Below are 12,365 nucleotides of genomic sequence, written 5' to 3'. Positions count from 1 at the left end.
ATCAGCCTTTTCAAAATGTCACAATAAATATCGTACCGTGAGATGCATATCATGATAATATCGTACCGTGAGATTTGGATATTGTTACATTCCTATTCAGTACCTATATTTTCTGGCATTGCCCCATTCTCTGTGCCCTTTTTGAACAGACTAATGGGTCAAAATGGAAACAGATGAATGTTATATGGCTGTATTTTTACATGTAACAGATTATTAATTATCAGAGATAAATACAATACATTGTTTTTATTTTTACAGAATTGAAACGTTAATTTGTGATCTTTACTTCAACAAGATAAATTGAGGGTCTTGCTATGGATTTTAAAAGCTAAATATCCAGGGTTCCCACGGTCATGGAAATCCTGGAAAAGTCATGGAAATTGAAAGGCCTGGAAAAACTCATGGAATTTTGTAAATTCAATGAAAGTTTTGGGAGAAGTCATGGAATGTTACTATCTCTTTCACACAATTACAGAGTTGTTTAGTTACATTAGCTGTTTAGTTCTCATTAGGCTATTATGATTATTTTCGAATGTCTCTGCCTTTTGTTTATAAGGGACGACAATAAATGCACTGACAGTATTTTGAATGTTAAAAAAGTATAATCCCAAACCATAAGGTGAGTGGAAAGAGTTAACATTTCAGATTTAGACTTAAAAGTCTGATCAGTTCTACACATGTAGGGTGTCATAAAGTCATGGAAAATTCACTTTAGGTCATTAAAAAATCATGGAAAAGTTTAGAAATTTTGTCAGTGAAACAGAGTGGGAACCCTGATCGGTATTGGCCATTATCAATTCGGCCACAGCAGCAGGCAAATTATTTTTAAAAATTTAATCAGTCCATCTCTACTTTCTAAGTAAATCAGCATGTTTTCACTTTGTCTGAGTGGGTTTCCTCTGGGCACTTTGGTTTTACCCCGTCAACCTATAAAACATTCATAATGTGAAGGCAAAGGTAGTTGTGACCTCGCCTGCAGCCAGAAATACACACTTCTTCAATACTTAACAAAGTGTAGACATAGGTTTTATCCCTCTGAGCTCACATGGGCGTGATTGACACCTGTATTAGCCAATTAGTAATAGTCAAATGTGACAGAAAAGTAACACAAATACTTAAGAAACGAGGCGATCTCTGTTGCTCTAAAATTCACAAAAACTTCAGCTAACTCCCTTCATGCATTCTCATTTCTGCTGTGGTCTATTCACCTTAATCTGAAAGTTGCCGTGGGCTCTGCTATCATCATTGGGTTTGTGTTATTTTGCATGGAGCTGTAGATCTTGCCAGAATATGGACTAAATAAATATATATATGTTTTTCCAGAACTTTATTTAATAACAATTTCCAAATATCAGCATTGTCAGGATAAAATATTTAAATAAAGACAAAAAGCTGAGTAAACACACAAAACAAATCAAATCAAAAATCTGAAATAGAACAAACAAAACAAAACAAAACAAAAACCAGATGTACCAGATTGAAAAGAGAGGCTGAGGTAGGAATTAATCAAATACAAGAGTGAAAAACATCATTCTGGAGCAGAGGGAAACTTAACAGACTCAACAAATAGATAAATGGAACCCACGTTTTCTTGAAAGTCTTGAATGACACCCCACTCTTTTTCAATAAATAAATTTATAAAAAATTATAATAATAGTAATAATAGATAAATTAAGTTAAAAATATAATATAAATCAATAAAAACAAATGAAGAAGAAGAAATAGGGATGTGAAAGGAGGAAAAGAGCTCATAAAGATGAAAGAGAGATGCTTCTTTTTAATACAAGCCAAACTGACTCTATCCCGACCAATCAGAGTGGGGGGCTGTTGACTTGGGCTTTCAGTGCTTTTCTATGGGGAGGTCTTTATCAAGTCAACAGGAAGGAAAAACCTCTGGCTCTGCTGTCATCTCTAGTATATGACTCACTTGGATTCAGCTGTGCTCCAGTTGTCTGCGGCGAGCTAGAAAGAAAATAAACAGATTTGAACATTTATGCTGAAGTGAAATGTGTTTAGTGAAAGCAGGTTGTCAAAACAGTGAATATTGGGAGTTGGCTGTTCCCCGTCAGGCGTTTTGTGTTTTTATTTTCGTACTTTTTTTCTCGACTGGCCTGACGCAACTCTGCAGTAGTAGTAGTTAAAGGGAATTTGCTGACGATTCAATATGCAAAGCCCTCTCAAACTTTTTACCCCAAGGAACTCAAAACCAAATATTTACGAATATAAGGGCTGCACCATATACTATCGCAAATATATCTCTATTGTAATATTTATTTAGAAAGAAACTTAAAGCTCCTATATTACACAAAATTGACTCTTGTGAGCTTTTAGTCATGTTATAATGTTGTTAGCTCATGAAAAACAGACCTGGAGTTGTGTTTTGTTTCATTCACACATGTTTGAGTAACTTTTTATTACTTGTCTGTCTACATCTCCAGAACTCAAAATGTTCTGTTCCACATTGTGATGTCACATAATGGTAGTTTCAAGTTAACAGCTACCTTTTACCTTTTGTTCAGCAGAAATGGGCAATTCTAGGACTGAAATTATCCAAAAAAGTCAAGCAAAGGTGTATGGATTTTAAAAACACAGTGGAGCACTTCCTGTATTACCACATGACATTGACATTTGAGAGAAGAGCACAGCCTAAATATGCAGGGTTTGTGTCAATTAAACAAAACGCAACTCCAAATATGTTTTTAATGAAGCAACAACATTATAATATAGATCAGAAAATGTCATAATATAGGCTATTTAAAGCTGCACTGTGTTATTCTTCTCTACCTGGAGTGTTATACAGCAGGGGGTTTTCAAATTGGGTGAACGTGAGACTCCCCTTAAGAGTAGGCGAAGACAGTCGAGCCCCCCCTTCCCCAAAATCCCCTCTGCCTCCCCTCCCCTCACACAGGCCTTTGAAGTAAATGCATCTTTTGTGTTTCTGGCAATAATGAGTTTCAACAACTGATAATATTTTTTGAAATATTATTTTTTCATATTTTTAAATAAGTGAATTCATAAATGATTTTTGCAACAGCAAATAATTTCCAATTTCATGCAGACCTAATTGACAGGACACCAGGACTAAATCAGGTTTAACTAGGTCTAAACCAGGTCTAAACCAGGACTAAACCAGGACTAATGTTGGACTTGAGAGAGAGAGGGAGAACCCCGAGTCCATGAAGCAGGGTGTCCACAAAGTGTGATCGGGTGACGGCTGCGCTTAGCCCCATGAGGTGCGGAGCTCTTTGCCGGTCCTTTCGTCTGCGGTCACCCGACGGTCTACACAGGTGCACCTCCGACCCATCCAGACACTCGGTCCTGGTTCAGTTCTGGCTTAGTCCTGGTTTAGTCCTAGTTCAGTCCTGGTTCAGTCCTGGGATCAGTCCTGGTTTAGTCCACGTGTGTCGCTCCTCCCCCGTGGCTCTTCGGCGGCTCGAAAACCGCTATTATACAGTTTGGCATTGAACATCTATATTGGATTTACTAAATTACATGTCTTTTTTAATTGTCAAAAGATAAATAAGAAACATGCATTCTTACTGTTAGTGGGCAAGCCTCTCCACAGAGCTGACCTGTAATCTGTGGCGTCACCATAGGCCTGTCACGATAATTACTAGACTTTTAGTTCAATATATGAAAGCTGGAACAGTATTTTGGGCCTCAATATTTATCATGTGTACAATTTCTTTGCAGAAGTAGGGAGTTTTTTTTGGCATTTTTATGTAAGATCTGAGCTGTAGAGGTTTTAATAAATCACTGCTATGACTATCTATTGGTTTATTCTGTCATTGATTAGTTGCAGCTCAAGTTTTTAATTATACAGCATATTTAAAAATGATTCCAAGCAGAGCCATAACATCTCCATGGAGACAAGTGGATAGTGGGCTCTCCAGATGAAATGTTACACAGTGCCCCTTTATATTATACTACAATATCGCTAAAGCTCTCACCTCATAAGACGGCATGTTTTTCAAGGTAATTAACGCTAACAAAACAAAACACCTTGAAAACAAAGCAATGACATCTCCGTGGAGTCGAAAAGTTCCATAGTGCACCTTTAAAAAGCAAATTCGTAGCCTTTAACACCGCCTTTGTAGCATATTTACTTATTTCTTTTTGTAAACAGAATTCTTTTGAGGGGTCATAAAAGAGCATTCTGAAGGTTTGGGCGCTGCATGTTTTAACATTTACAAAACTAAAAACACTCTTTGACATTTACCTCTGTGCCTCGTTAGCCAAATATTTTGTTATTTTATTAAAAAGAGTCAGGTGATTAAAAATTAAAAAAAAGGAATGAGTTGAACTTTCAGATGAACTCAATATAATTACTCAAAAGAACTGCAGAGTTACAAAGCAAAACCACAGGCAGAAGAGCAAATACTTTCACACTGATAGTATTACTATAAATACTGCAACAGATAGAAGGACTAGTTAGAAGTAGTAGGAGTAGGCATAGTAGGAGAAGTAGTAGGAGGAGTAGTATGAGTAGGAGGAGGAGCAGTAGGAGTAGTAGTAGTAGGAATAGACTTAGTAGTAGGAGTAGTAGGAGGAGGAGTAGTAGTAGTAGGAGGAGAAGTAGGAGTAGTATTAAGAGTAGGAGGAGTAAGGGTAGTAGTAGAGGTAGTAGTAGGCGTAGTAAGAGTAGTAGTAGTAGTAGTAGGAGGAGGAGTAGTAGTAGGAGTAGTAGTAGTAGTAGTAGTAGGAGGAGGAGGAGGAGTAGGAGTAGTAGTAGTACTAGTAGGAGTAGGTGCAGTAGTAAGAGTAGTAATAGTAGTAGTAGGAGGAAGAGGAGTTGGAGTAGTAGTAGTAGTAGAAGAAGGAGTAGTAGTAGTAGGAGTAGTAGTACTAGTAGGAGTAGCCGTAGTAGTAGTAGTAGTAGTAGTAGTAGTAGTAGTAGTAGTAGGAGTAGTAGGAGTAGTAGTAGTAGTACTAGTAGGAGTAGGCGCAGTAGTAAGAGTAGTAGTAGTAGTAGGAGGAAGAGGAGTAGGAGTAGTAGTAGTAGTAGAAGGAGTAGTAGGAGGAGGAGTAGTAGTAGGAGTAGTAGTACTAGTAGGAGTAGGCGTAGTAGTAATAGTAGTAGTAGTAGTACTAGTAGGAGTAGGCGTAGTAGTAATAGTAGTAGTAGAAGTAGTAGTAGAAGTAGGCGTAGTAGTAGGAGGAGGAGCAGTAGGAGTAGTAGTAGGAGGAGGAAGAGTAGGAGTAGTAGGAGTAGGTGTAGTAGTAGGAGTAGTAGTAGGAGAAGTAGTAGGAGTAGGAGTAGTAGTATGATTAGTAATAGTAATAGTAGTAGCAGTAGTAGTAGTAGTAGTAGTAGTAGTAGGAGTAGTAGGAGGAGGAGTAGTTAGAGGAGTTCTGATAAGTCCCCTCTAATTTGTCCTGAATACAGCGATCCCCCCAAATATTAATGAATTCGCTATCCTCGCTTTCCCTCCATTGACTAGACTCTGAGCCTGATGTGTAGGTGGGATGAATGTGACCTGACCGTTCAGACTGAAGTCACATGTCAAAAGATCAGATATGTATCGGTTTTAGGAGCACATATCCAAGTGACCTGGTCGAAAAAAATCGGATCTGTGTCGTTCAGATTGTCATTAAAAGATCAGATACACATCGCACGGGCAAAAAAATTTGGGTCACTTCGGGCTGCAGTCTGAACGTAGCCTAAGAATGCAAGCCAATAAAAAACGATGTTATTGAGTAAACACAAGAGAGATATGTTTAATGCCATACCGGGACATTCCAGACAAAGCAACAACATCTCCCTGGATACGAGCAGATGGCAGAACCTTCACCAGGAATCTTACACAGTGCATCTTTAAAGCTCCATTTACATTTCAAAGCTGTTGGATATTGTTAATTTCTCCGTTTACTTCTTGAATTTCGACCTCAAACTGAACTAATCCCTTTTCTTTTTGCAGGTCTAAGGATCTGATAAAGGACGCCATCTTGGACAATGACTTCATGAAGAACTTGGAGCTGTCTCAGATCCAGGAGATCGTGGACTGCATGTACCCAGTGGACTACGGAGAAGACGCCTGCATCATTAAAGAGGGCGAGGTGGGCTCCCTGGTCTTCGTCATGGAGGGTAAGTGGAAAGAAATTATTTTAAGTTTTTGCACCTGAAAAGATCCCTGAGACGATTTTTTCCAATTTCCCAGTATAGACATATTGTATAAGTAGGTCTTGAGGTCAAAATAAGTCCGCTGTGTGTTGTTTGCATCTAATTATGACGCGTTTTCTCGTCCTAGAATCAGGAAGCGCGTGGTTAGCATTCTAGTTGTTGTTAGTATTAACATAAAAGCAAATTCAGTAGTCTCAGAAAGATGTGAAAAGCACTTCTAAACTCACCGTGGTGAATAATTAGGATGCTCTGAATGCGAAAGGAAACTGAGGAATAACTTTGGAACACTGCAAACTTTTTAAATGAACTACTTTGGGTTTTCACGTTATAAAACTGGTACAGTGCATTTAAAAATAGTGTTCCTAATCTCATTTCATGGTCTACTAATTGGAAATATTCTAATGTATTCTTGTTTTGCCTGATTTTATCAATACTAAAACACTTTATTAGTCGATTTAGAGATAGTCAGACCCAAATATTTGCGTCATACTCAGACAGTGATCAGTATTGTGGGAGGCAAATACAGTGTTTCCCGCAGCTCTTTATAGTTAGGGCGGCTGCCTTCACAACAATTGCCCCCCGCCTTGACTACATCCCTCTAAACCACATGATTCCTCGTAAAACTACGGTCGTTGTGCCCTGGTCCTCAGTTTTGCCCGCTCAGTATCTTCCCCAAACCTTGACTAAGCAATTTTCCACAAGAAACACTGAAATATACAGTTCTGCCTATAACAATCTCTAACCATAACAATGTGAAGACCTAATGAACTTAATTAGACCACTTACCTAGTTTTTAAAGAGGGTATATATATATATATATATATATATATATATATATATATATATATATATATATATATATAGATATAGATAGATAGATAGATAGATAGATAGATAGATATAGATATAGATATAGATAGATAGATTAGGGCTGGGCAAAAATATTAATTGCATTAATCGCATGAGTTCCAGTGCGATTTATTGCAATTAATTGCATGTTATATGCAAAACCAATTAATGAATTCAAAAGTAGTATATAGCGCCCTTATTACTTATTGGAAACATAAACAAAAGTGCCACATCTGTTGTGCAAACAGAACATTTCTTTATACAGGAAAAAGAAACAATTTCAGTGTAGTTTGTCAATTCCTAGAATTTGACTTAATGAATTGAATTGCATTCAAAAGTAAAGTGCATGTGATCAGCAGCAGTAAAATAAAGTATTCAGTGTAAATCTCAACTGAAAAAATCTAATCAAACCAAATACAAAACTGAAACATATTGCCACTGCCAGGGCTTTAATGTTTCCTGTTTGATATAAAAATGAGAATCTCAGTCAAAAACAGTCACCAGAAAACAGAACACACAACCACTAACTGTATGGAGGGTTCGAATAAGACCTGGGAGAGATCACTAAATTACTCAGACATACATGGGTGACATCTAAAACCTCTTCAGACATGTTTTTGATGAGGGAACAAAATTATAACATGATAGAAAGCTCCAAGAAGTCGATTTTGCATAATATTTCTCATTAACACTTTCTGTCTTTGCCACATCATTTTGACCTTTTTTTGTTTAATTTTCCTTTTAAAAACCTTCACAGGTATTAACAATCAGAAAGAAATCATTAGTGTTATTGATTAGAGGTAATTTTCAGACTTAACATTCTCCAACCCAGTTTTTAGCTTTCTCCATCCGGCCTTGATATTTGTAAGGTTTTAATCTTTCTGAAGCTTTGACAAAGTTCAGTGCAGACTTTTTTCCAAACCAAATCGAACTGCTTTTTACTGCCGCTGTGGGAATATTTACACAGAACTCGTCAGCTCCCTATCCTGAAATTCACCATGATTTTAAAAAGTTTGTCGATGTGTTTTGTAAATATTGAATAAACGGACATAAATATTTGAATAAAAACAGGAAATAGACTAAGAGCACAAAAATATTGAGCTCTGAGTAAACCAGTAAACTCCATTAGCGTTTCGCCAGAGCTGAGATGGGGGTAGATGAAAACAGAAATTTTACCAAGCACTGGCATGTCAAATAAATAAATAAATAAAATAGATATGTCATACTGTGGAATGTTCCACAGTATGACTTTAAACAGCTCTACTCTACATTTATTCAATTACAAGTGGTTTTATAGCTCAAAAATACCTCGAAAAACAGGCATTCTGATTGTGAGCGGGGTCGCCTCTCCACAGATCTGACCTGTAACTTTGTCTGGTCTGGTCTCCATGAAGATAGAAAGGTTTAATACCATTCCAGAAAGAAGAAGAAAAGAATCTGACGGACCCTCCACCAGAAAAGTTACACAATGCACCTTTAAATGTCCACCAAGATGCATCTAAATTCCTAAGTAAACTGTTTTGTTTTTAGTTTTGGCCATTGTAAGAGTTAAGGTTTATTTATGTAGCACATTTAAAAACAGATAGTACTGCCCCAGAGTGCTTAACAAAACAGATAAAACACAATATAAGAATAAAACACAAGTAAACACAGTAAAACAAGTTTAAGAACACAGATACAACTTGAGTTAAAAGCAGGTGTAAAAAAGTGTGTTTTCAGCAGTGATTTAAAACTCTCCAGGGAAGCAGCAGCTCTGATGTGTAACAGGAGGGCGTCCCACAGTTTAAGACCCGCTACAGCAAAGGCTTTATCTCCTCTAGTTTTGAGTCTGGCCCTTGGGCAGTGTAAAAGCAGCAGGTTCAATGACCTGAGTGTTCTGCCCAAGTGTGCAAAGTAAGCAGTTCACATAAATAAGAAGATGCCAGATCGTGAACTTTTTATGTATTAAATTTGGCTACACAACATTTTGAAACTTGTGTATGATGGAGTAAAATCTTTTCAACTATGTGCAAGTAAGTACAGAGCAGTGGGTGGTGTAACATGTATTCATGTCGAACCGTTTCGGTACGGGACGTTCAGTTCAGTGCAGGGCTGTGCACGAGTGAGTTTGCTCAATTTGTGTGTGTTTACATTCAGCCACTACATGTGCAGCTACACGGAAGGCTCGGCTCTTTAGTATTCACAAAGAAACTTGTCCGTGATTGGGGTGACAGTGTTTCCCGCATCACTTTATAGTTAGAGCGGTTGCCTTGACAACTTGCCCCCCGCCTTTACTACGTCCCTCCGAACCACGTGAATCCTCACAAAACTATGGTCATCGTGCCATGGTCCTCACTTTCACCTTTCACTGACACGGAACCCCCCCCCCCCCATCCCAATACCCACGATCTCTGTCCCAGCAAAAATGTATTTTCAACCGCTGAGGATGATGTAACTGCAGCAGATCTGCACTTACTGCAAACAATGTGGACAAGTTGTTTTTTTTGGCCAATAAAAAATATGAAGATTGAGTAAAACTTCATCCTGGAATCGTTAGTGCTGCGCTTTATTTTTGTTTACTGTTTAAAATATTTCATATGTTTGTTACTTATTTGAGAATATTAGTTTTAACATTATAAAAATAGAAAAATAAAATAAATGCAAAGTGCTGCTTGGTAATACTAATAAGTTAAATCAAATTGTTGGTTTAATAAAAACAAGCAAATGTTTTTCCATTTTGTTTTTTGTGTATTGTTACACCCCTAGTGGGTGGGGATAGGGGGTAGGTGAAAATGGGAAATTTCAGAGAACTGCAGAGAATGCAGGATAATACAGGATTACTCAAACATACGTGACTTTGAGTTAGCTAATGATGAGGGAACACTGTTAAAATATGGCTTTGGTTTTTAAACTTATTTGAACTAGAAATAAAGGTAGAATTGCTTTAAAGGTGCACTGTGTACCTTTTCTGGTGGAGCGTCTGCCAACTGCTTGTCTCCATGAAGATATTACTGTTTCCCCTTGATTATTCGGCAGTATGGAAATAAACTTGGTAATCACAATGGTGAATGGAGATAGGTTAATGGTTAGATCTATGGAGAAGCAAGCCTGCACATGGTAAGAATTCATGTTTAAGGTATTTTTGAACAAATGCCTTAGTGGGGAACATTTCAGGCACAGAAATAACATCCTCATGGAGACAGAAAAGTAGCAGATCATCTGATGAATAATATATAATATGTATATTTTGAGTACCCAAATGTATATGTGAAATTTTAACACCTAATACCTCGCCCCTTGATAAAATTTTTAAATAGTCTGGGTATTATATGTTCTGAAAGGCTGATTTTCCCAGTTGTTATCTCGGTGAAGTTTTCTTGGCAAGATCCACGTAGTGTTTCAGTTCAAGTTGTCCTTGTGGGTTTGTGAAAAAGCCAAGTTTATGTATAAATAATTGAATTCCTAATCGCTTCAGGCTCTGGATTCTCCTCTCAGTTCCGTACAGTATTGGAGCTGTACAACGCGAAGCTGACAACTTTCAAAACGTCAAAAAAATACAGAAAAGACATTGCTTTTCTTCTTTGTGTTTCGCTTCTTGAGTCACCACAGGGAACCACTCTAGTATGCAGTGTTAGGCATATTGATTTAGCAAAGGGTTTATTGTGTCAGATGCCCTACCGTCCCTATTACAGTTATAATGAGAAGTAACAACGAATTTACTCTGTTGTAAAATCATTACTGACAACTAGTAAAAGAAAAAGTCAAATCCTTGTTTATTTTAATTCAGACTGTTGTAATATACGTCATACCAATTGCATTATATTAAAAAAGGATTGGTGTTATCCTTTATAGTAGGCTGATTATAATTAAATTTGTATAGCAATTTTAAGTAACAAAATTTACAACTGATGGAAAACAAACTACAACTGTGCACGTACCTTTTATATGTAAGTAAATAAATGGTGAAAAACTACCTTGTAAAATAAAAAAACTACTTTGTACTGAAATAATCAACATGCATTTGCTGTCTAGATAATGAAGGTGTTATTGCTTTACCTGGAATGTTCCTTACTATTGCATTAATCTTGCATTATTCAATTACGAGTAAGATTGCTAATTAAAATCTGTCTCTGATGAAATTTAATACTGTGGAGCATTTTAGGCAACACAATAACATCTCAGTGGAAGCAAGCACGTAGCAGACTTTGTTATGCAGAAAAGCGACCTAGTGCAGCTTTAATTCTCCCAACAAACAAACGTTTAATCATAATAATTGTGGTTTCTCCTTAGCCCATTTTCATTGGCTTTGTTTAATTACAGAAGAGCTCTTATGACAAACCCCTGACCTGGAATCAGTATTCAAGTTCCCCAAATGAGGCTATCATGTTTAAATTTAGCCTATTTTGACCTTTGAGAATGGCTCAGTGAGGAGTCTGTTACTGCGCTCGCTCTAGTGTTATCTGAGGTGGTGAGTTTTTGAGCACGAATCATGTTTAAAAGTACTATATTATAAAAAATAAATGACACTTTATTATTATTTATGACATGTTATAATGCTGTTATCTCCTCAAAAACATGCCTGGAGTTTTTTGTTTCATTGACACGTTTGATTAATCCTTTATTATTAGCCTTTCTACATCTCTAAAGCTCAAAATGCTCTCTTCCACCTTGTGATGTCATGAAGCAGTAGTTTTCGAGTTAACTGCTCCTTTTACCTTTTTTCAGTAGAGACTGGCATTTTCAGGTCCAGATGATTCTAGTGAAGGTGTATGGAGTTTAAAAACACAGTGGAGCACTTCCTCTATTACTACATGATAGGGGTGTAACAGAACACAAAAATCACGGTTCGGTATGTACCTCGGTTCGGTTCATTTTCGGTACAGTTTGGGAACAAAATGCCATTTGGTTGTTATTTATTTGTGTTTTTATTAAACCAACAATTTGTTTTAACATTATACAAATGAGAAAATAAAATAAATCCAAAGTGCTGCTTGGTAGTATTAAAAAGTTAAATAAAATATTCTCAAATAAGCAACAAATGTATGAAATATTATAAAAAATAAATTCCTTGTAAACAGTAAACAAAACTTTTCAAAAAGTACAGCGCAGCACTAACAGTTCCAGCATGAAGTTTTACTCAATCTTCATATTTCTGGCCAGAAAAAACAACTTGTCCACATTGTCTGCAGTAAGTGCAGATCTGCTACAGTTACAATGTCAGTGGGGAAGGGCAGGGGCGGGGAGGGATATTCCGTGCCAACAAGTGCAGCGACCGCAGCTTTGCGAGGATTCACGTGGTTTAGAGTTACGTGTTCAAGGTGGGGGACAATTGTTGTCAAGGTGGCCACCCTAACTATAAAGCACGGCAGAATTTAACACACACAAATTGAGCAAACTCACTCGCGCACTGTCCTGC

The 12,365-nt window shown here is 37.1% G+C and overlaps 1 protein-coding gene across 1 annotated transcript in view; it reads left to right on the top strand.

Annotated features, from left to right (window-relative positions):
* LOC110160424 (cGMP-dependent protein kinase 1-like) overlaps positions 1-12,365 on the top strand; it is a 168,688-nt gene that overhangs the window by 15,003 nt on the left and 141,320 nt on the right. The window contains 1 exon segment of the mRNA XM_020925065.2: positions 5,919-6,085. Coding sequence (XP_020780724.1) covers positions 5,919-6,085 — 167 coding nt within the window.

This window comes from Boleophthalmus pectinirostris, unplaced genomic scaffold (assembly GCF_026225935.1).
Source record: "Boleophthalmus pectinirostris isolate CB_2022bp ecotype Guang Dong unplaced genomic scaffold, ASM2622593v1 HiC_scaffold_14, whole genome shotgun sequence".
NCBI lineage: Eukaryota > Metazoa > Chordata > Actinopteri > Gobiiformes > Gobiidae > Boleophthalmus > Boleophthalmus pectinirostris.
Note: the sequence above shows the minus strand (reverse complement) of the source record. Positions and strands in the feature narration are given on the sequence as shown.